Raw genomic sequence first — 20,944 nt, forward strand, 5'->3', positions numbered from 1 at the left:
AGGAAGGTCAGGTTTATAGGTTCTCTAATCAGCCAAACTGTTTTCAGCTGTGCTAACATACTTGCACAAGGCTTTTCAAGGGTATTCTAACCATCCATTAGCCTTCTTGCACAGCAAACACAAAGTACCATAAGAACATTGGAGTGATGGTTGTTGGAAATGGGCCTCTATGCACCTATGATGATATTGCATTACAAACCAGACGTTTGCAGCTAGAATAGTCATTTACCACATTAACAATGTATAGAGTGTATTTCTGAATCATTTAATGATAGCTTCATTTGAAAAAAAACTGTGCTTTTCTTAAAAAAAAAAAAAAAAAAGGAAATTTCTAGGTGACCCTAAACTTTTTAACGGTATAGTGTTTAGAAACTTTATTATATTTGTATTTCTATTTTATTCTTACGTTACATATACCCTATATATTATTGCATTTTTGTATCTAGAATACCAAGTTCTTCAAGAAGAAGTTCAAGTATTTCCCACAGCCTCAGCGAGGAAGCCCAGATTAACCAGTCCCGTATCTCAGAAGGGGAGTCTTTAGATAAAGAGAAAAGAAAGGTGGTACTCGCTTCATTACCAAAGGTGGATATTTCACATCTGTCAGCGGAAGGTCTCAGAGCTAAAAATGACAGCACTACTTCAGACTCCGTGTTTCTGGGACCCATTTCACACATTCCCGTACAAAGCTCATCTCCATTTAAACCTTCAAATATGCTTAATACCAGTGGTGACCATGAAAAGCTAAAAAACAAAGGGAGCAGCAGTTCAGAAGATGTATTCATTGACACCAATTCTAAGGACTCCTCTCCAATAATATCTGAAGGCCAAATAAAGCTTCCCATGTCCCATGACGACCATGAAAGTAACAATGATCATTTGTCTACAGGGAGTTTTGCTACTTGCTTCTCTTCAAGTGAGTTAGAGAAAAGCAGTCCTGAGGAATCGGTCTCCTCCACGATGGAGGACAGCCAGTTCACTGTGGACAATTCCTTTGCAGAAAACAAAGATGAATCACTAGCCACAGAAGAGAATTCTGAAGACCACCATGGAGTTATGACTACTGAAGACAGTCTTGACCTGTTAGACATTACTGATGGTGACACGCAAGATGATGTGAGAGATGCCGAAACAACCAGGGTGATTACACAGTCATACGAGAGCACAGATACTGAAAGCAGCCAGTGCTCTAAATCTTGTAACATCACAGACTGGACATTGACCCTGGGCTCAAATCCACCAAGCAGTAGCTCAAAACTGGTTCAGATGGTCTTGTATGTCCATAACGTGAAAGGCTTGGTGCTATCTCTTATTGCAGAAAGTGATTTCAAATACATTAAGGAAAATATTCAAGATGTGGTGAGTATGAAGTATCTTTAGCATTATTGGTGAGCGTTGTGTAGATAATATATGTACAAACTTATCAGACGTTTTCCTGCTGACAGAATACAGATGTAGTTGCAATGTAGAATATGTAGTGGTTACCAAACTGCAAAATACCCTGCACAAATGGCTGACCGTTCCTTTAGGATCTCTTCAGCAACCAAACTGGTTGACTAAACATTACAAGGATCTGTGTTGCCATATCATAGAACTTTTCCCCCGTCACTGAATAATGACTTGTACTACACAGTATAGATATAATACTGGTGGATTTGACCAGTTGGTAAGTTACAGTTTCCACAGCTGTAGCTTAGTGAACTGACTTATTCTAACGTTTCCGTATTTTATCTCTTCCTTTAGTACGACAGCACATTGGCTTCTCTCAATGGCTTAGAAGTTCATTTGAAGGAGACTTTACCCATTGACAATAATAATGTATCAAAGAGCACATACAGCTTTACCCACTATGACTCTATCCAGAACACTCTTACTGGTATGTGAAGATGTTTGGTGTACATTCACACTGAGTTTTTAGAAGAGATCAAAAAATGTGGTTTACAAGCTGAAACTGCTTTATGAAACGCTACGGTTTTGACCTATATGCACACAGAGTTTTGAGATTTGGAGGAGGACTCAGAGAGGTTTCTGCTCCGTTTTTGCTTCAAAAACTCTGTGTGCACATAGCCTTGTGAGGAGATGAAGGTTTATTTCCTGAAGCATTTTTTGCAGCCTTGTGATTGGAGAAGGCCTAGTTTGGAGAGATTTCATTCCAGATCGGCTTCTAAGGCCACGTTCACACGCTCAGTATTTGGTCAGTATTTCACATCAGTATTTGTAAGCCAAAACCAGGAGTGGAACAATCAGTGGAAAAGTATAATAGAAACACGTCACCACTTCTGCATTTATCACCCACTCCTGGTCTTGGCTTACAAATACTGATGTAAAATACTGACCAAATACTGAACATGTGAATGTGGCCTAAGAAGTGACATCTGATTTCTTTTATCACCCCAGGGGTACTTCAAAAAACATTTTGGGAAAAACAAAAGCTTAAAACTTTTCATATGAACAGCAAAGTAGATTTGCCATGGAATTTATTTAGAAATGTTTTCCAAGAGTTTTTGTAGACACTTTTTTCACCAGAAACTCTCTAAAATCTTCCTGAAAAAAAAAAAAAAAAGCTTGGAAAAACAAAAACAAAAAACAACTGTGTGAACGAACCCTAATACTGTCGAATTCCTTAAGCAGTGATTGAAACATTTTTGCCTAGAGTGTGGGGATCACAGTAATTCTATGTTGTTTAAAGAAAAAAAAAAAGTGACATTGCCGGCTAAACTATCCATTTTCTGAAGCCTTAATTAGCAGCATTTATAAGTAAGACCGCTGAAATACGGTATTCTTTGCATTTGGTAATTCTTTAGTTAACTACTCATCTGTTTAGTTGTGATGGGTAGAAGAGTTCTCATTTTGTCTTCTCTATAGCCAATCTGTCATCAGCTTCAAGCACAAGTGACCGCCAGTTCCTCCGAGCTGCCAACCTCATCCACTCCGACTTTAGCTCATACCCATCCTTACAGGAGCTGACTGTAAGGTAAGAATTCTGGGTTTGATTTGATGGACATTAGTTGCTCTATGATTATTTTTACAAATGGCCTGGAAATAGCTTTATGAACTATTCAATAATTTATTGTTTTTAGAAGATCTGTATCAGTTTCTTAGGGCTTCCCCCTTGTTTAGTCGTCATCTTATCTTCACAGTGCTCTGATACTAAAAATGGCTGCTTATGGAGGAGATGTGACCAGATATCAGTAGCCCCTATAAAAAACTGAGCAATGTTTTTGAATGGCAATTTGATGATAGATGTGTCTAGTCACATGCCCCTTCATCAGGTGGTATTTTTTCCAAAAAAAGAGGTCCTTGCAGTCTGTGAAGAAGTTTGTACTAAATGAGGGACCAACTCCTTTAAGTCCATCTCTAGTCCTTTAGACAGTTCAAGCACGGTATAAAGCTGGCCATAAAAAGTCATCTATGTTAGAGCTGTGGAACATGACCATAATGCAATGCAGTTTGTTATAAAGAAAAAGAAAGAAAGAAAAATAAACTATTATGAGCAAATTGTTGATGAATGCCACAAATTGCCAAGTAAGTAATATTATCTTCTTCTGAATGACAGAAACGCCTCTTCGTCGGTGTATGGTTGCCAGAGTGCTGTACATGAAACCTACTTCCAGCAACTGGTCCCTCTATTTAGGAACTCCGGAGCCCCAGACCCACAGGACACTGCCTTCATGCTACATAGCAAAGCCAAACAGAAGTTACTGAAACATGGCCTCAACTTGCTGTAACACCATGGGATTAATATGATGGGACCTGCACAATAATGCCTTCCTCAGTCAGAGACTGAAAGAAAGTGTGGTTCATGGGCCAAACTCCTTATCAGACACTGCATATCTGAAATGTCCAAGCTAGTTCTCTATTTTCCACCATAAATTAAAGGATTATTAGTCCTGTAATTGGGCTTATTCGATTTGTAACTGAATATATTTTGATACGGTCTACCAGATCTCTCTGTAATCAGTGTGGCTAAAGGTGACCATACACATTGCTGCTGGTCAATCAACCGCTATTCCTCCCACCAACCATACACATATATGCTCGGCTGGTTACGCGAACGTTCCTTCAATATTTATGACCATCCCTAAGGGTATCTTCGTGGAGGACATATTTGCATCTGATTTTCTGTTTCGCAGTACCAACGAGGAAAATGAGATTTTATGAATTCTGATCCTTGTGTTGCAGAGGAAACACGAGAGCTCAATTGACCAGCGCAGGAGATTGGACATCTGCAGTCTGTCAATTTATGCTGCGTATGTTCACAGCAGATTTATGGATTTCACTTTTAAGAAAGCAAATACTACTTTATATTCACAGCATATACGCAGACAGATATCAGCAAAATTTAGTGTAAGGTAATGCGCTGTAAATACGGCCAAAGCAAATGTACCTCTAGGGTACCTGCACACGTAGCGGATTAGATGCAGATTTTTTGGGTAAAGTATCTTTAAAAGTCCTAAGCAAAATCCAGAATGAATAGCCGCTGAAAAAAATTGACATGCTGCAGATCTCAAAATCAGTACCGCACGTCAGTTTACGTGTAGAAGTAAATTTCTGCAATATGTAGATGAGATTTTTAACCACTTCCCATCATTACACGACTATTCACATCATAATGGAAAGTGCCACTTGCAATTAGTATTTGAAAAGGCTTATCTCAGTTCCAGAATTATGAGCCCAACGCTTCATCTGTCTAAGGGCTCTTTCACACAGTGCTGTCCATAAAAAATGGACACTATACGAACAGCACTCCCAATATTATTCAATGGAGCAGTGCAGATGAGTGATATTTTTCACTAATCGAATCTGTATGTGAAAAAAAAATCACATGCACTAGTAGATTCTGTAAATCAGATGATCCTCTCCCAATCAAGTGTATGGGCGCAGCAGGTCAATAAAAGGTTATTGACATTCATCGGTGTGAATTTTTACATCTTTGAGAAATGGATCGATTTTATCATTGTGGCATCCATTTGGCTTTTTCTTTTCTGGGCTGTTTTTTAAAACTGAAGCAGGCAAAATGTCTGAATGTTTTTTATCCTTCGGCGCAATAGATCAAGTAAACACAGGTGGAACGTAGGTGGAATGCTGGAGTAAAAAGTATATTTTGTGCATTTTATACAGATCCCCATCGACTTTAATGTCAAAGTCTTATCCGCAAAACAGATGAGAATAAGACATGATCTGGGTCTCATGGACCAGACATATGGATCCGTTTTTTAAAACTGATGTGTTTATGGCCAAACATTGACAAGCTGAAATAATGCAGTGCATTATATACAGTAAGTATTTAAAAAAAAATGTAAAAAAAAATCCTATGTTTTCCCAATACAAAATGGTTTAATCTAATAAAAAAAAACAAGCGACCCAAAAAAGACAATTATTTATTATTGCTGTATCAGTAATGACACATATTTCCAGGTTATCCCTCCTGACAGCATTGTGGAGGTCGTCCTTCTTATCCTTGCTGGGACAGCAAACAACGAGAGGTTAAGAGGACCCTCCCATCTCCACCCCTCAGTGTTTTTCCTGTCCCGGTGAGGATAGGAACGACGAAAGAAGAGCTCCGGCGTACCCCTCCTGGTTGTACCTGGCAGACCCAGAGGGGATTGGGAGGCCAAGCCTCTCCCTTCCCGCTGTCAAGCGGTCTGTACCCGGCACCCCCTGAAGGGGGGTTCCTCAGCCTACCTTGCTGAGAGCTGCGCCTGGGTTGCGAGCCGCTTCCTCTTGCAGGGAGGCCGCCGGCATCTGCCTGCGGCACACTGAACACTACGGGTGCACTTCCGGTGGTATCATTTCTGTGGCTGGGCAGAGCACTTCCCGGTCGCCTCCAGCATGCGTTCCAGGGTGGAAAGCAGGAAGTATACTGGACAAGCAGAAACCTGACGGCACCTCGTCTGACAGGTGTATTGTATAAATACGCTATCAAATGTCTGTATGGCTGCACTACTGTATGATTGAGCATGGAGGAACTAGGCAAAGCTGAGGCTGCAGCTGAACAAGGCAAGGGGCATGTGAGTAGGGGGCTGGTATAGAGATAACCACTGACAAACCCCTTACCCCACACAAAAACACATGGCTTACACTGTGTATTTTAGGGGGGGGGGGGGCATCCACCTCTGCGGCACCTAAAAAGGACAGCAAAGAAGTGGGGAAATGTAGAAGATGCGCTGTCTGCAAGATTAAAGTACCGGATGCCTGAGTGGAACACCTATGCAAGTTTTGCTCCTCCAAAGTCATCAGGGAGGAGCAGTTATCTCTGTTATCAGATATGAGGTCCATTATCGGGGAAGAGGTTCAGGCCTCTATCTCTGGGCTTCTTCCTTATGCACGCTTCACAGGCTGAGTCCCAGGGTGGTCCACGTGCCAAAAAGCCAAGTGGGAGATGGAACTAAAGGCCCCGTCTCACTTAGCGACGCTAAAGCGATCCCGACAACGATACGACCTGTCAGGGATCGTTGCTGCGTCGCTATGTGGTCGCTGGTGAGATGTCAAACAGTGAGATCTTCCCAACGATCGCTGCTGCGATCTCACTGTTTGACATCTCACCAGCGACCTGTAGCGACCTGTACAACGATGTCACATGGGAGCTATTATGACGATTCAGTGTCTGAGTCGTCAACGAGGTCATTGGTAAGGTGTCAAACACAGCGATGTGTGCTACCCAGCGGGACCTCAACGATCAAAAAACGATCCAGGCCATTCCGACACGACCAGCGATCTCGCAGCAGGGGCCTGATCGCTGGTACGTGTCACACATAGCGAGATCGCTACTGAGGTCGCTGTTGCGTCACAAAACTTGTGACTCAGCAGCGATCTCGCTAGCGATCTCGCTATGTGAGACGGGGCCTTAAGGTTCGAGGAAGATGTACACTCCGGCAGGTCTGACCAGGAAGAAGATTGTGAAATGGTTACAGACCCTCCAGAGGAGGGAAAGAGATACCTCTTCTCCTCTGAGGATATGGACGAACTCCTATGTGCAGTCAGGAGCACTATGCAGGTGGAGGAAACCCAGAAATCTCTATTTAGTTAAAAACATGGTCAGGGGATACACAATCTAAAAACAAGCTGTGTTTCATTCCCTTCTCGGGTGCCAGAGTATTTGGCCCGGTTCTAGATATTCTAGAGAAGGCATCCGACAAAAAGATGGGGTTCCCAGAGGATAAGCCAAAAAAGTACCAGCCCTTTCGTAGACCCCAACCCTCCCAAAAGTCAGGTGGAGCTACCCCAAAGGAGGTAGGGGTAAGGGCTCTCTCTTTGGTTCAGGCACAGGGTCAGGAAGACAAGAAAGCTGTGAGAGTGGGGGGGGGACGACTAAGATCGTACTTGGAAAGTTGGCAAGAGATCTTTGAAAATCAATGGGTATTAGGGATAATCTCTTCAGGCTACAGGATAGAGTTTACCCAGACCCTGCCAGAAAGGTTCATTCTAACAAACTCCCACCTCCAGCCTGCCGCTCTCCCCATGTGGCCTGGTGTTCAGGATCTTCTAAAGATGGGAGCGATGGTTCCAATTCCCAAGGAAGAAATGTTCAGGGGCCATTGCTCCAGTCTCTTCTCGGTCAGAAAACCATCGGGATAAAGACGCACAATAATAAATCTAAAACCCCTAAACCGCTGAGTAAGGCACAAAACATTCAAGAAGGAATCAATCAGGGCCACAGTCCCCCGATAGACAAGGACACGGTAATGTGTACCCTGCATCTAAAGAACGCTTACTATCACGTTCCCATTCATGCCCTTTTTTAACAGTACCTAAGGTTCGCCCTGAGGGTCCAGTGGCAGGGGCAGGACTTTCACTAGCAGTTCCGTTGTCTTCCCTTTGGTCTAGCTTCAGTGCCCAGAGTGTTCGGAAAGCTAGTGGCAGAGGTAGTAGCCTAACTGAGGAAGGTAGATATCATCATAGTCCCCTACCTGGATGACTTCCTTACCATAGCCAGCTCCAGGGAAGAGCTTGTGGAGCATTGTCAGACCTCGGTCCGCATGCTTCAAAATCTGGGCTGGGTGATAAATTGGAGGAAGTCAAATCTTTCTCCAGAATCCAGGAAAAAGTTCCTAGGGTTTCTCCTAGACTCTCAATAGGAACATCCTTTTTACCGGCAGAGAAGCAAGCCTCAATTTGGGGCAGGATCCATCAGTTTTCAGAGAGCTGTTGTTCCATCAGAGAGGCAATGAAGATCCTGGGACTGATGACGTCCTGTATCCTCTGTGTTCGGTGGAGTCAGTTCAATTCATGTGGACTCCAGGAGGCCATTTTATCTGCCTGGGACAGACGCCAACTGGATGCCGTAATGCCCCTCTCCACCACAGTAAGAAAATCTCTAGTCTGGTGGATCATTCCAGAAAACCTCCAGATGGGACTCCCCTGGGTTCTCTCCCCCACCGACGCAAGTCAACTAGGCTGCGGTGGTCATATGGAAGGAAGATTCTTCCAGGAAACATGTACTTCAGAAGTCTGAGCCAGGTCCTCAAATTACAGGGAACTGAGCACGGTATGGGAAGTCCTGCTCCAGGTCCAGTTGGTAGTCAAAAACAGGCATGTGAGAATCCTGTCAGACAACACAATGTCAGTGGCCTTTCTACGCCATCAGGGAGGCCCAATACATCCCTCTCTGCAGAATCTAACAGGGAAAATCTTTCAGTTTGCAGAGGAAACAGTGCTGTCTGTTTCAGCAGTTCACCTAGAAGGGTCCCAGAATCATCTGGCAGACTTCCTAAGCAGGCAGAGGATATCGCCGACCGAGTGGGAGCTAAACGAGGTGTTCCGCATTCTGTGTCAGCGTTGAGGAATCCCACAAATAGACCTTTTCGCAACAAGAGAGAATGTGAATGTCAGGGAATTATTTTGACTAAATCTCCTAGACAGTACAGCAGGGATCAATGCATTATCCAAGCCCTGGAGCGAGGGGTTGGCCTATTCCCTCCTCTTCCCTTAATTCTAAGAGTGTTGAGAAATGTAGAAGAGGAGAGGGCAAAAATAATATTAGTATTGCCCTTCTGGCCAAGAAGGAGCTGGTTTCCTCTGCTGAGGAAGATGTCTGGGGAAGAGACTATTCTGCTCCCACGGAGGGAAGACCTTCTCTTTCAGGGCCCAGGGATTCATCAGAACCCTCATAGACTGCACCTTTGGGCATAGATCATGAAATGTAGGTCCTGACGTTAAGAAGTTTATCTGATGAGGTAATATCTACCCTTCAGGCAAGTAGAAAGCCTGTAACATCATCCATACACAACAAAATCTGGAAGCGATTCTGTATGGAGTGCTGGGCATCCTCTGTAGATACATCGCACCCTGATATCCCGAAAATTGCATTAATCCCATTTACTTGGGTGATGTCCACTAACTTATATTTCTTGTAGAACCTCTATACATCTAGCAATATCAGATCTGGTCGTTATTTACATTATTAAAAAACCTACAAGAAGCAAAATGAGCAAAAACCCTGTAACTAAATAAGTAAAGAGCAAAAGTGCATTTAAATAACACAGGGTTCTCAGTAATACAGTTTTTGATCACAAATCGCATAAAAGCCATCCCACCGTCGACAAGGTGACCCTGATCAGGACGGTCCTACACTGTCTAATATTAAAAACCTTACCATGTGTCAGAGTTGACCTCAGTGTGTGAATAAAGGCAGACAAAAGGACCGGGTCCCAACCTGTGGACACCAGTCTGGTGAAGCCTTTAAATGTAATTTCCAGCTCAGGACATGGAGGCCACACCCCGGCTTGCACAGAATGCAAAAATACAGAGAAAAAACACAAAAATTGAGCTTGGTTTAATTTGGTATACATGCAGCACATAAATGCATGTTCATATTGGCCATAAAGCATACAAAACCTACAAGAAGCAAAAACCCTGCTGTAACTAAATAAGTAAATAGCAAAAGTGCATTTAAATAACACAGGGTTCTTAGTAATACTGTTTTTGATCAAAAATAGCATAAAAGCCATCCTAGCGTCGGCATTAAATTACATTTAACCCCTTTCTGACATTGGACGTACTATCCCGTCAAGGTGGGGTGGGCCCGTATGACCACCGACGGGATAGTACGTCCAGCGTGATCGGCCGCGCTCACAAGGGGAGCGCGGCCGATCGCTGCGGGGTGTCAGCTGACTATCGCAGCTGACATCCGGCACTATGTGCCAGGAGCGGTCACGGACCGCCCCGGCACATTAACCCCCGGCACACCGCGATCAAACATGATCGCGGTGTGCCGGCGGTAAAGGGAAGCATAGCGCAGGGAGGGGGCTCCCTGCCCTGAGACCCCCGGAGCAACGCGATGTGATCACGTTGCTCCGAGGGTCTCTTACCTCCTCTCCCTGCAGTCCCCGGATCCAAAATGGCCGCGGCATCCGGGTCCTGCAGGGAGGGAGGTGGCTTACCGAGTGCCTGCTCAGAGCAAGCACTTGGTAAGCCTGCAGCACTGTAAGTCAGATCGCCGATCTGACAGAGTGCTGTGCAAACTGTCAGATCAGCGATCTGTGATGTCTCCCCCTGGGACAAAGTAAAATGTAAAAAAAAAAAAATTTCCATTTGTAAAAAAAAAAATAAAAAAAATTCCTAAAAAAAGAAAAAAAAAAATATTCCCATAAATACATTTCTTTATCTAAATAAAAAAAAACAAAACAATAAAAGTACACATATTTAGTATCGCCGCGTCCGTAACGACCCAACCTATGAAACTGTCCCACTAGTTAACCCCTTCAGTGAACACCCTAGGAAAAAAAAAGAGGCCAAAAACAACGCTTTATTATCATACCGCCGAACAAAAAGTGGAATAACACGCGATCAAAAAGACGGATATAAATAAGCATGGTACTGCTGAAAACGTCATCTTGTCCCGCAAAAAACGAGCCGCCATACAGCATCATCAAAGAAAAAATAAAAAAGTTATAGTCCTCAGAATAAAGCGATGCCAAAATAATTATTTATTCTATAAAATAGTTTTTATCGTATAAAAGCGCCAAAACATAAAAAAATGATACAAATGAGGTATCGCTGTAATCGGACTGACCCGAAGAATATAACAGCTTTATCAATTTCACCAAACGTGGAACGGTATAAACGCCTCCCCCAAAAGAAATTCATGAATAGCTGTTTTTTTGTCATTCTGCCTCACAAAAATCGGAATAAAAAGCGATCAAAACTGTCAAGTGTCCGAAAATGTTACCAATAAAAACGTCAACTCGTCCCGCAAAAAACAAGACCTCACATGACTCTGTGGACCAAAATATGGAAAAATTATAGGTCTCAAAATGTGGAGACGCAAAAACTTTTTTGCTATAAAAAGCGTCTTTTAGTGTGTGACGGCTGCCAATCCTAAAAATCCGCTATAAAAAATGCTATAAAAGTAAATCAAAACCCACTTCATCACCCCCTTAGTTAGGGAAAAATAATAAAATTAAAAAAATGTATTTATTTCCATTTTCCCATTAGGGTTAGGGCTAGGGTTAGGGTTGGGGCTAGGGTTGGGGCTAAAGTTAGGGTTGGGGTTTGGACTACATTTACAGTTGGGATTAGGGTTGGGATTAGAGTTAGGGGTGTGTCAGGGTTAGGGGTGTGGTTAGGGTTACCGTTGGGATTAGGGTTAGGGGTGTGTTTGGATTAGGGTTTCAGTTAGAATTGGGGAGTTTCCACTGTTTAGGCACATCAGGGGCTCTCCAAACGCGACATGGCGTCCGATCTCAATTCCAGCCAATTCTGCATTGAAAAAGTAAAACAGTGCTCCTTCACTTCCGAGCTTTCCCATGCGCCCAAACGGGTTTACCCCAACATATGGGGCATCAGCGTACTTGGGACAAATTGGATAACAACTTTTGGGGTCCAAGTTCTCTTGTTACCCTTGGGAAAATATAAATTTGGGGGGCTAAAAATCATTTTTGTGGGGAAAAAATAATAATTTTTATTTTCCCGGCTCTGCGTTATAAACTGTAGTGAAACACTTGGGGGATCAAAGCTCTCAAAACACATCTAGATAAGTTCCTTAGGGGTCTACTTTCCAAAATGGTGTCACTTGTGGGGGGTTTCAATGTTTTGGCACATCAGGGGCTCTCCAAACGCAACATGGCGTCCCATCTTAATTCCAGTCAATTTTGCATTGAAAAGTCAAATGGCGCTCCTTCCCTTCCGAGCTCTGCCATGCGCCCAAACAGTGGTTTACCCCCACATATGGGGTATCGGCGTACTCAGCACAAATTGTACAACAACTTTTGGGGTCCATTTTCTCCTGTTACCCTTGGTAAAATAAAACAAATTGGAGCTGAAATAAATTTTGTGTAAAAAAAAAAAAAAAAAAGTTAAATGTTAATTTTTATTTAAACATTCCAAAAATTCCTGTGAAACACCTGAAGGGTTAATAAACTTCTTGAATGTGGTTTTGAGCACCTTGAGGGGTGCAGTTTTTAGAATGGTGTCACACTTGGGTATTTTCCATCATATAGACCCCTCAAAATGACTTCAAATGAGATGTGGTCCCTAAAAAAAAAATGGTGTTGTAAAAATGAGAAATTGCTGGTCAACTTTTAACCCTTATAACTCCCTAACAAAAAAATGTTGGTTCCTAAATTGTGCTGATGCAAAGTAGACATGTGGGAAATGTTACCTATTAAGTATTTTGTGTGACATATCTCTGTGATTTAAGGGCATAAAAATTCAAAGTTGGAAAATTGTGAAATTTTCAAAATTTTCGCCAAAATTCCGTTTTTTTCACAAATAAACGCAAGTTATATCGAAGAAATTTTACCACTATCATGAAGTATAATATGTCTCGAGAAAACAGTGTCAGAATCGCCAAGATCCGTTGAAGCGTTCCAGAGTTATAACCTCATAAAGGGACAGTGGTCAGAATTGTAAAAATTGGCCCGGTCATTAACGTGCAAACCACGCTTGGGGGTAAAGGGGTTAAAGGCTTCCCCAGACTGGTGTCCACAGGTCGAGACCCGGTCCTTTTGTCTGCCCTTATTCACACACTGAGGTCAACGCTGACACATGGTAAGGTTTTTAATATTAGACAGTGTAGAACCGTCCCGATCAGGGTCACCTTGTCGACATTACTATTACATTTGACATATTTGGACACTGGCATATTTTGTCTGCTAGGTCTCCCTTTGATGAACGGCTGTCCACAAAGTTTAACTTAAAGAGGCTCTCCAAGAATGTGATAAAATGGCCCCTGTCACATAATTCACATGACAGTCCATCCTAGTCATGTGTCAGGAAGGGCTGCAGTCTGAAGAAGCACAATGGCAGAGGAAATACCAAAAATAAATACTACCACCATGATTTTATTATTATATTATCTAAGTGAAATAGATTTCCACTATGCTTCTACTTTTGCTAGGGTGATTACTGCCATTTTTTCATTACCTGGGGTGCTCCATTTTTTCTGTTTTTATATATTTTCCATTGTGCGTTTTAATATATCAATAATAAAGATTTGGTGATTTTATTGGCTTGCATTTGTTATATTTTTGGTGTTTCTGATAAATTGTTAAAATAAGCCCCACTATATGGATTGTGAATATCGGTGTTTATCAATGACAGCGGAGCAGTATCATAAACATGCTAGTTAGTGAGCTGCCAGAGCAGGACTGTGATAGGAGAAGAAATAAATCTTCTATGCTTAATGACTGTGCACAGTGGACTGAAACTGTAAGAAAAATCCTTTATGCTCAGTCAATCGAGGAAAAGACTTATTTCTTCTTATGTCACAGCCCTGCTCCAACAGTTTAGTGAAGTAAATCTGCTTAGGATACCCATACATATCTCAGGTCTCAAGCTGTGTTTCTTCAGTCCTGACACATGGCTAGGATGGCTTGCCTTTTAAGTTCTTTGATACAGACCATTCTATTTTTACATTCTTGCCAAACCCCTATTATTATGGTGATCCTTTTCTGGAAATCGACTCATTTTGATTTACTGTAGATATCCTAATAGTTAATATGGATAGAGGTTGTTTTGACAGGAAAACCCCATAAATATTGCTATAGGGTATTGCTTCATGGTTCCATGTAATACCAGTAGATCATTTGCTTATTGACTTATATAATGGCAGCAGAGGTGTAAAACCGTTCACTTGTCAATTCCTTGATGAAATGATTTCATTACGGGCAAAGTCATTAAAACCAGTTTCAGTTAACACCAGCATAGAAACACTAGACACCCACATGTTCCAGAGTGATTGACTGTCATTTAGAGAGCCAACAATGGCCAAGATCTCAACTTCTTACACCTATTGCTTGCATGAATACTTTTTGAGAAACAGCTAAGTAGAAACGTGTCCACGTTTTCAAAAAAAATATTCTGTTTTATTTGAAAATTTACCACATAGACTTGAATGAGATGAGGAAGATCTGCAGGTAAAAAATGCATTTTTTTAATTGCGATCCACAATTAAAAACATTAAACGCATGTAATTTGCACATGACTTTATCAATACAGTTTTAGCAAAGCAGGAAAGATGCAAAACAAAGCATTTTTATTTAAAACATGAGATACCAAAATCAGACAAAAACACTGTAGAAAAAAATAAAAATAAAACACATCTAAGAAAAACACACTGAAATACCCAGTTTAAATCAAATCAAATCATGAAAACTTTGCCTAACACAGACTGACGCACAGTGTATGCTCACAGAGCAATGGCTACAATGTTCTGTACATAGGCTGTCATGCAATAGGCAGCACATTGTTTATGTGGGTTGACATGCTGCTGCTAAAAATGATTTTGAAGCCAGCTTAAAATCATTTTATCAGACAAAATCTTTACAAAGGAAGAAAATGTTTAGATTAGGGGAGACCTGACGTGTTTCGAACCATAGGGCAATATGATTAAGACGTTTTTGGATCGAAACACGTAAGTTCTCTGCTCATCCATACCTTAAAATCGTTACAAAGGAAGATAACATGAGTTATTAAAAAAATATATATATTTTTTATCCATGGATGGGATGCTGGATATCATCCTTTTTCTGAGAATTACACCCAGTATACAGTACAGAAGTGGTAATGTGCAGTATATGCAGAATAATACAGATACTAACACCCAGTTTATAGGGCAGAAAAAAGTAGTACTGTGCAGTGTGTGTATATATACAGAATCATACAGATACCGAGAATTACACCCAGTATACAAGACAGGAGAAGGGGTACTGTGCAGTGTATATGTACAGAATAATACAGATACTGAGCATTACACCCAGTATACAGGACAGGAGGAGTGGTACTGTGCAGTATACAGGACAGGAGAAGTGGCACTGTGCAGTGTATATATACAGAATAATACAGATACTGAGAATTACACCAAGTATACAAGACAGGAGAAGGGGTACTGTGCAGTGTGTATATACAGGACAGGAGAAGTGGTACTGTGCAGTGTATATACAGGACAGGAGGAGCGGTACTGTGCAGTGTATATATACAGGACAGGAGGAGCGGTACTGTGCAATGTATATACAGGACAGGAGGAGTGGTACTGTGCAGTGTGTATATATACAGGACGGGAGGAGCGGTACTGTGCAATGTATATCCAGGACAGGAGGAGCGGTACTGTGCAGTCTATATATACAGAATAATACAGATACTGAGAATTACACCCAGTATACAAGACAAGAGAAGGTGTACTGTGCAGTGTATACAGTATATACAGAATAATACAGATACTGAGAATTACGCCCAGTATTCAGGACAGGAGTGGTACTGTGCAGTATACAGGACAGGAGAAGTGGTACTGTGCAGTGTATATATACAGAATAACACAGATACTGAGAATTACACCCAGTATACAAGACAAGAGAAGGTGTACTGTGCAGTGTGTATATACAGGACAGGAGAAGTGGTACTGTGCAGTGTATAAACAGGACAGGAGGAGCGGTACTGTGCAGTGTATATATACAGGACAGGAGGAGCGGTACTGTGCAATGTATATCCAGGACAGGAGGAGCGGTACTGTGCAGTGTGTATATATACAGGACAGGAGAAGTGGTACTGTGCAGTCTATATATACAGAATAATACAGATACTGAGAATTACACCCAGTATACAAGACAAGAGAAGGTGTACTGTGCAGTGTATACAGTATATACAGAATAATACAGATACTGAGAATTACGCCCAGTATTCAGGACAGGAGTGGTACTGTGCAGTATACAGGACAGGAGAAGTGGTACTGTGCAGTGCATATATACAGAATAACACAGATACTGAAAATTACACCAAGTATACAAGACAGGAGAAGGGGTACTGTGCAGTGTATATATACAGGACAGGAGAAGTGATACTGTGCAGTGTATATACATGACAGGAGAAGTAGTACTGTGCAGTGTATATATATATATATATATATACAGAATAATACAGATACTGAGAATTACACCCAGTATACAAGACAGGAGAAGGGGTACTGTGCAGTGTATACAGTATATACAGAATAATACAGATACTGAGAATTACGCCCAGTATTCAGGACAGGAGGAGTGGTACTGTGCAGTATACAGGACAGGAGAAGTAGTACTGTGCAGTGTATATATACAGAATAATACAGATACTGAGAATTACACCCAGTATACAGGACAGGAGAAGTGGTACTGTGCAGTATACAGGACAGGAGAAGTGGTGCTGTGCAGTGTATATATACAGAATAATACAGATACTGAGAATTACACCCAGAATACAGGACAGGAGGAGTAGTACAGTGCAGCATACAGGACAGGAGAAGTGGTACTGTGCAGTGTATATACACAGAATAATACAGATACTGAGAATTACACCCAGAATACAGGACAGGAGAAGTAGTACTGTGCAGTATACAGGACAGGAGAAGTGGTGCTGTGCAGTGTATATATACAGAATAATACAGATACTGAGAATTACACCCAGAATACAGGACAGGAGGAGTGGTACTGTGCAGTATACAGGACAGGAGAAGTGGTGCTGTGCAGTGTATATATACAGAATAATACAGATACTGAGAATTACACCCAGAATACAGGACAGGAGAAGTAGTACTGTGCAGCATACAGGACAGGAGAAGTGGTACTGTGCAGTGTATATATACAGAATAATACAGATACCGAGAATTACACCCAGTATACAGGACAGGAGAAGTGGTACTGTGCAGTGTATATACACAGAATAATACAGATGCTGAGAATTACGCCCAGTATTCAGGACAGGAGAAGTGGTACTGTGCAGTATACAGGACAGGAGAAGTGGTACTGTGCAGTGTATATATACAGAATAATACAGATACCGAGAATTACACCCAGTATACAGGACAGGAGGAGTGGTACTGTGCAGTGTATATATGCAGAATAATACAGATACTGAGAATTAAGCCCAGTATTCAGGACAGGAGAAGTAGTACTGTGCAGTCTATATATACAGAATAATACAGATACTGAGAATTACACCCAGTATACAGGACAGGAGAAGTGGTACTGTGGAGTATACAGGACAGGAGAAGTGGTACTGTGCAGTGTATATATACAGAATGACACAGATACTGAGGATTACACCGAGTATACAGGACAGAAGAAGTGGTACTGTGCAGTGTATATATACAGAATAACACAGATGCTGAGAATTACGCCCAGTATACAGGACAGAAGAAGTGGTACTGTGCAGTGTATATATACAGAATAATACAGATACTGAGAATTACACCCAGTATACAGGACAGGAGAAGTGGTACTGTGCAGTGTATATACAGAATAACACAGATACTGAGAATTACACCCAGTATACAGGACAGGAGAAGTGGTACTGTGCAGTGTATATATACAGAATAATACAGATACTGAGAATTACACCCAGTATACAGGACAGAAGAAGTGGTACTGTGCAGTGTATATACAGAATAACACAGATACTGAGAATTACACCCAGTATACAGGACAGGAGAAGTGGTACTGTGCAGTGTATATATACAGAATAATACAGATACTGAGAATTACACCCAGTATACAGGACAGGAGAAGTGGTACTGTGCAGTGTATATACAGAATAACACAGATGCTGAGAATTACGCCCAGTATTCAGGACAGGAGAAGTGGTACTGTGCAGTGTATATATACAGGATAATACAGATACTGAGAATTACACCCAGTATACAGGACAGGAGAAGTGGTACTGTGCAGTGTATATACAGAATAACACAGATGCTGAGAATTACACCCAGTATACAGGACAGGAGAAGTGTCACTGTGCATTATACAGGACAGGAGAAGTGTCACTGTGCAGTGTATATACAGAATTATACAGATACTGAGCATTACACACATTATACAGGACAGGAGAAGTGGTACTGTGCATTATACATACTGCATAAAGAATAATAAAAGATGCTGAGAATTATACCCAACATACTGTACAAGAGAACTGATGTTGTGCAGAGCCCATATACAGGATAATAGCATATACTGAGCATCCAGCATGCAGGACAAAAAAACAAGGACAGGAGAAAAGATGCAGCCGCACAGGGGCCCATGAAGTGGGGGGGGGGCAATTTCCACTTCTAAAACAGGTGGCATTTTACATTATAATGACTTATTGGACTGCAAAGGGCCTATATATTGTTCTTGCACAGGGGCCCTTTTCTAATTGTGTCATAAAGTGTTGTACATACAGAATTAGTCAAATACCTGTATCTTGTAGATTGAGAGTAAAGGCAACAAAACCACAAGAGAGCACCTATGGAAACAATTACCCCAATTCTTCAAGTTTATCTCCAGACACAGGCGCTGAGAGTATTCATTAGCCTGTGCATGCGCTCTAAGTAAATAAATAAATAATAATAAAAAATGACATGAGTTCTGTTCTATTTTTAATAACCAGCATGGCAAAACTGACAGCTGCGAGCTGCAACCCTCAGCTGTCAGCTTTATTATAAATGGTTATCAATAATAGAGCGGTCCCTATGATGATATTTTTTAATTATTTAAAGAAATAATTTTAAAAAATGATGTGGGGGTCCCCCCCATTTTTATCAACCAGTCAAGCTAAAACAGACACCTGGGGGGCTGGTATTCTCAGACTGGTAAGGGACCGTGACTATAGGCTGAACTCGATGGACAAATGTCTTTTTTCGGTCTTGCTAACTATGTTACTATGATTTTTGCACACCCCAGCCTAAATTTAGCAGCCCCAGAAAAAGTGCATCTATTACTGCTGAGGGTTGCAGTCCGCAGTTGTTAGTTTTGCCATGCTGATTATCAAAATAGAACAGATCCCACGTCATTTAAAAAAAAATGTTTTTATTTAAAGTGTAAACGCCGGCTGATGAATACTCCCATCAGCGGCGGCTTCTCTTGCTGTTATCAGCGACAGCAGGCATAGGCTGATGGGAGTAGTACTCACATCAGCCGACGCCTCTATGAGCGGCAGTGAACATTTTATCACCGGTCACAGCAGATAATATTTTAACAGCCAAGTAGAGCCACCGGTATTTCTCATTCTGTCATGCAGATGACAGGATGGGAAACACTCGAAGTTCGTGGTACCTAACCCGAACACTAGCACGGACTTCCTGGAGAAGTCCATGTTCGGGGTCCGTGCCCAAACAGAAGGTGTTCGGCACAGACTGAGAACTTTACTGTTCGGGTTCTCCCATCAATACATATGAATGCTTGGCTTTTTATTGAGGAGATAAGAGAAGGTTGTCTGCTGAACAATTGCAGACAGACATCAGTTTAAGTCCTCGCTTACACTAAAATATAACGTTGAGGAGTGCAATTTGAGAAAACATTGCATTGCACTTTGATCAATGTAATTAAATAAGTCAATGCCCAACTGTGAGAGTTTTTTTAGGAAAAAAAATCACAGCATGATTGGATTGACTGCGTTTATTGGACGAGACTCGCCATGAGATGTGCCAATTCTGACGCTTTGCCGGTTGTTTTATAATTGCTCTTGTGTGTTGGCAATCGGGGTAATGGTAGTTGGAGTTGATGACAGCTGTTAATATTTATTTTTAAATCAGTGAGTACGTGGTGACCACAATACTTGAGTAATATGGAGTGCATTATACTGTTTGAGGCTGTATGAAGCTGCATTATACTCTATTTGGGCTGCATTATACTGTATGGACTACATTATACTATTTAAGGCAGCATTATTCTCTATGAGGCTCTATTATACTCTATGGGGCTGTATTATACTCTATGAGGCTGCTTTATACTCTATGCGAGTTGCATTATACTCTATGGGTCTGTATTTTACTCTATGGGGCTGCATTATACTCTATGTGGCTGTATTATACTCTATGAGGCTGCATTATACTCTATGAGGCTGCATTAAACTCTAAGGGTCTGCATTTTACTCTGTGGGGCTGCATTATACTCTATGGGGACTGCGTTATTCTCTATGTGGGCTACAATATACTCTACGTAGTCTATGGGGCTGCGTTATACTCTATGGGGGCTGCATTATACTGAGCAGCACGGTGGCTCATTGGAACTTGGCCACTTGGTACAGCTTTGTTATCTCTGTTCACTTTCACAGTCAGCATATTAACAGTCACATCTTATTGTGATTTTCTGAACCTCTAATGCTATGTTTGCCTCAAGTGCTTTTTCTCTGTATGATTTTGCCATTTCTTATTTATTTTCTGGCTTCCTGCCCTGTCTGTCAGACCCATTCTACAAAAAATGTCAGTTACAGCTGAATAATTACAAAGTGACTCATTGATAACTATTGATTTTTATATGTCCTAACATATGGACAAAGTTTAACTCCTGAAGCAATAAATAAACATAATATAATCAGTACTGAAATGTGTCTATAATAGTGTAGCCCAGTAGTGCTACCATTGCCTCATAACTCATGAGGCCCATAGAGAAACATGTCTACACTTATGTTAACACCTTTAAGATAGAATTGTGAACGGGTCTCATTAGGGCTACAACTAAAGGTACCTTCACATTAAGCGACGCTGATCGCTGCAGCGTCG

At 41.5% G+C, this 20,944-nt stretch overlaps 1 protein-coding gene across 2 annotated transcripts in view; it reads left to right on the plus strand.

The window, feature by feature from the left end:
- HPS4 (HPS4 biogenesis of lysosomal organelles complex 3 subunit 2) overlaps positions 1–3,905 on the plus strand; it is a 72,888-nt gene extending 68,983 nt beyond the window's left edge. For both annotated transcript variants that reach the window (XM_077295386.1, XM_077295393.1), the window contains exons 11-14: positions 447–1,359; positions 1,744–1,876; positions 2,866–2,974; positions 3,557–3,905. In XM_077295386.1, coding sequence (XP_077151501.1) covers positions 447–1,359; positions 1,744–1,876; positions 2,866–2,974; positions 3,557–3,728 — 1,327 coding nt within the window. In that variant the 3' untranslated portion in view covers positions 3,729–3,905. The remainder of the gene's footprint in view (positions 1–446; positions 1,360–1,743; positions 1,877–2,865; positions 2,975–3,556) is intronic.
- The last annotated feature ends 17,039 nt before the right edge of the window (positions 3,906–20,944 follow it).

The sequence above is a fragment of the Ranitomeya variabilis genome, chromosome 1 (assembly GCF_051348905.1).
Source record: "Ranitomeya variabilis isolate aRanVar5 chromosome 1, aRanVar5.hap1, whole genome shotgun sequence".
Taxonomy (NCBI): Eukaryota; Metazoa; Chordata; class Amphibia; order Anura; family Dendrobatidae; genus Ranitomeya; species Ranitomeya variabilis.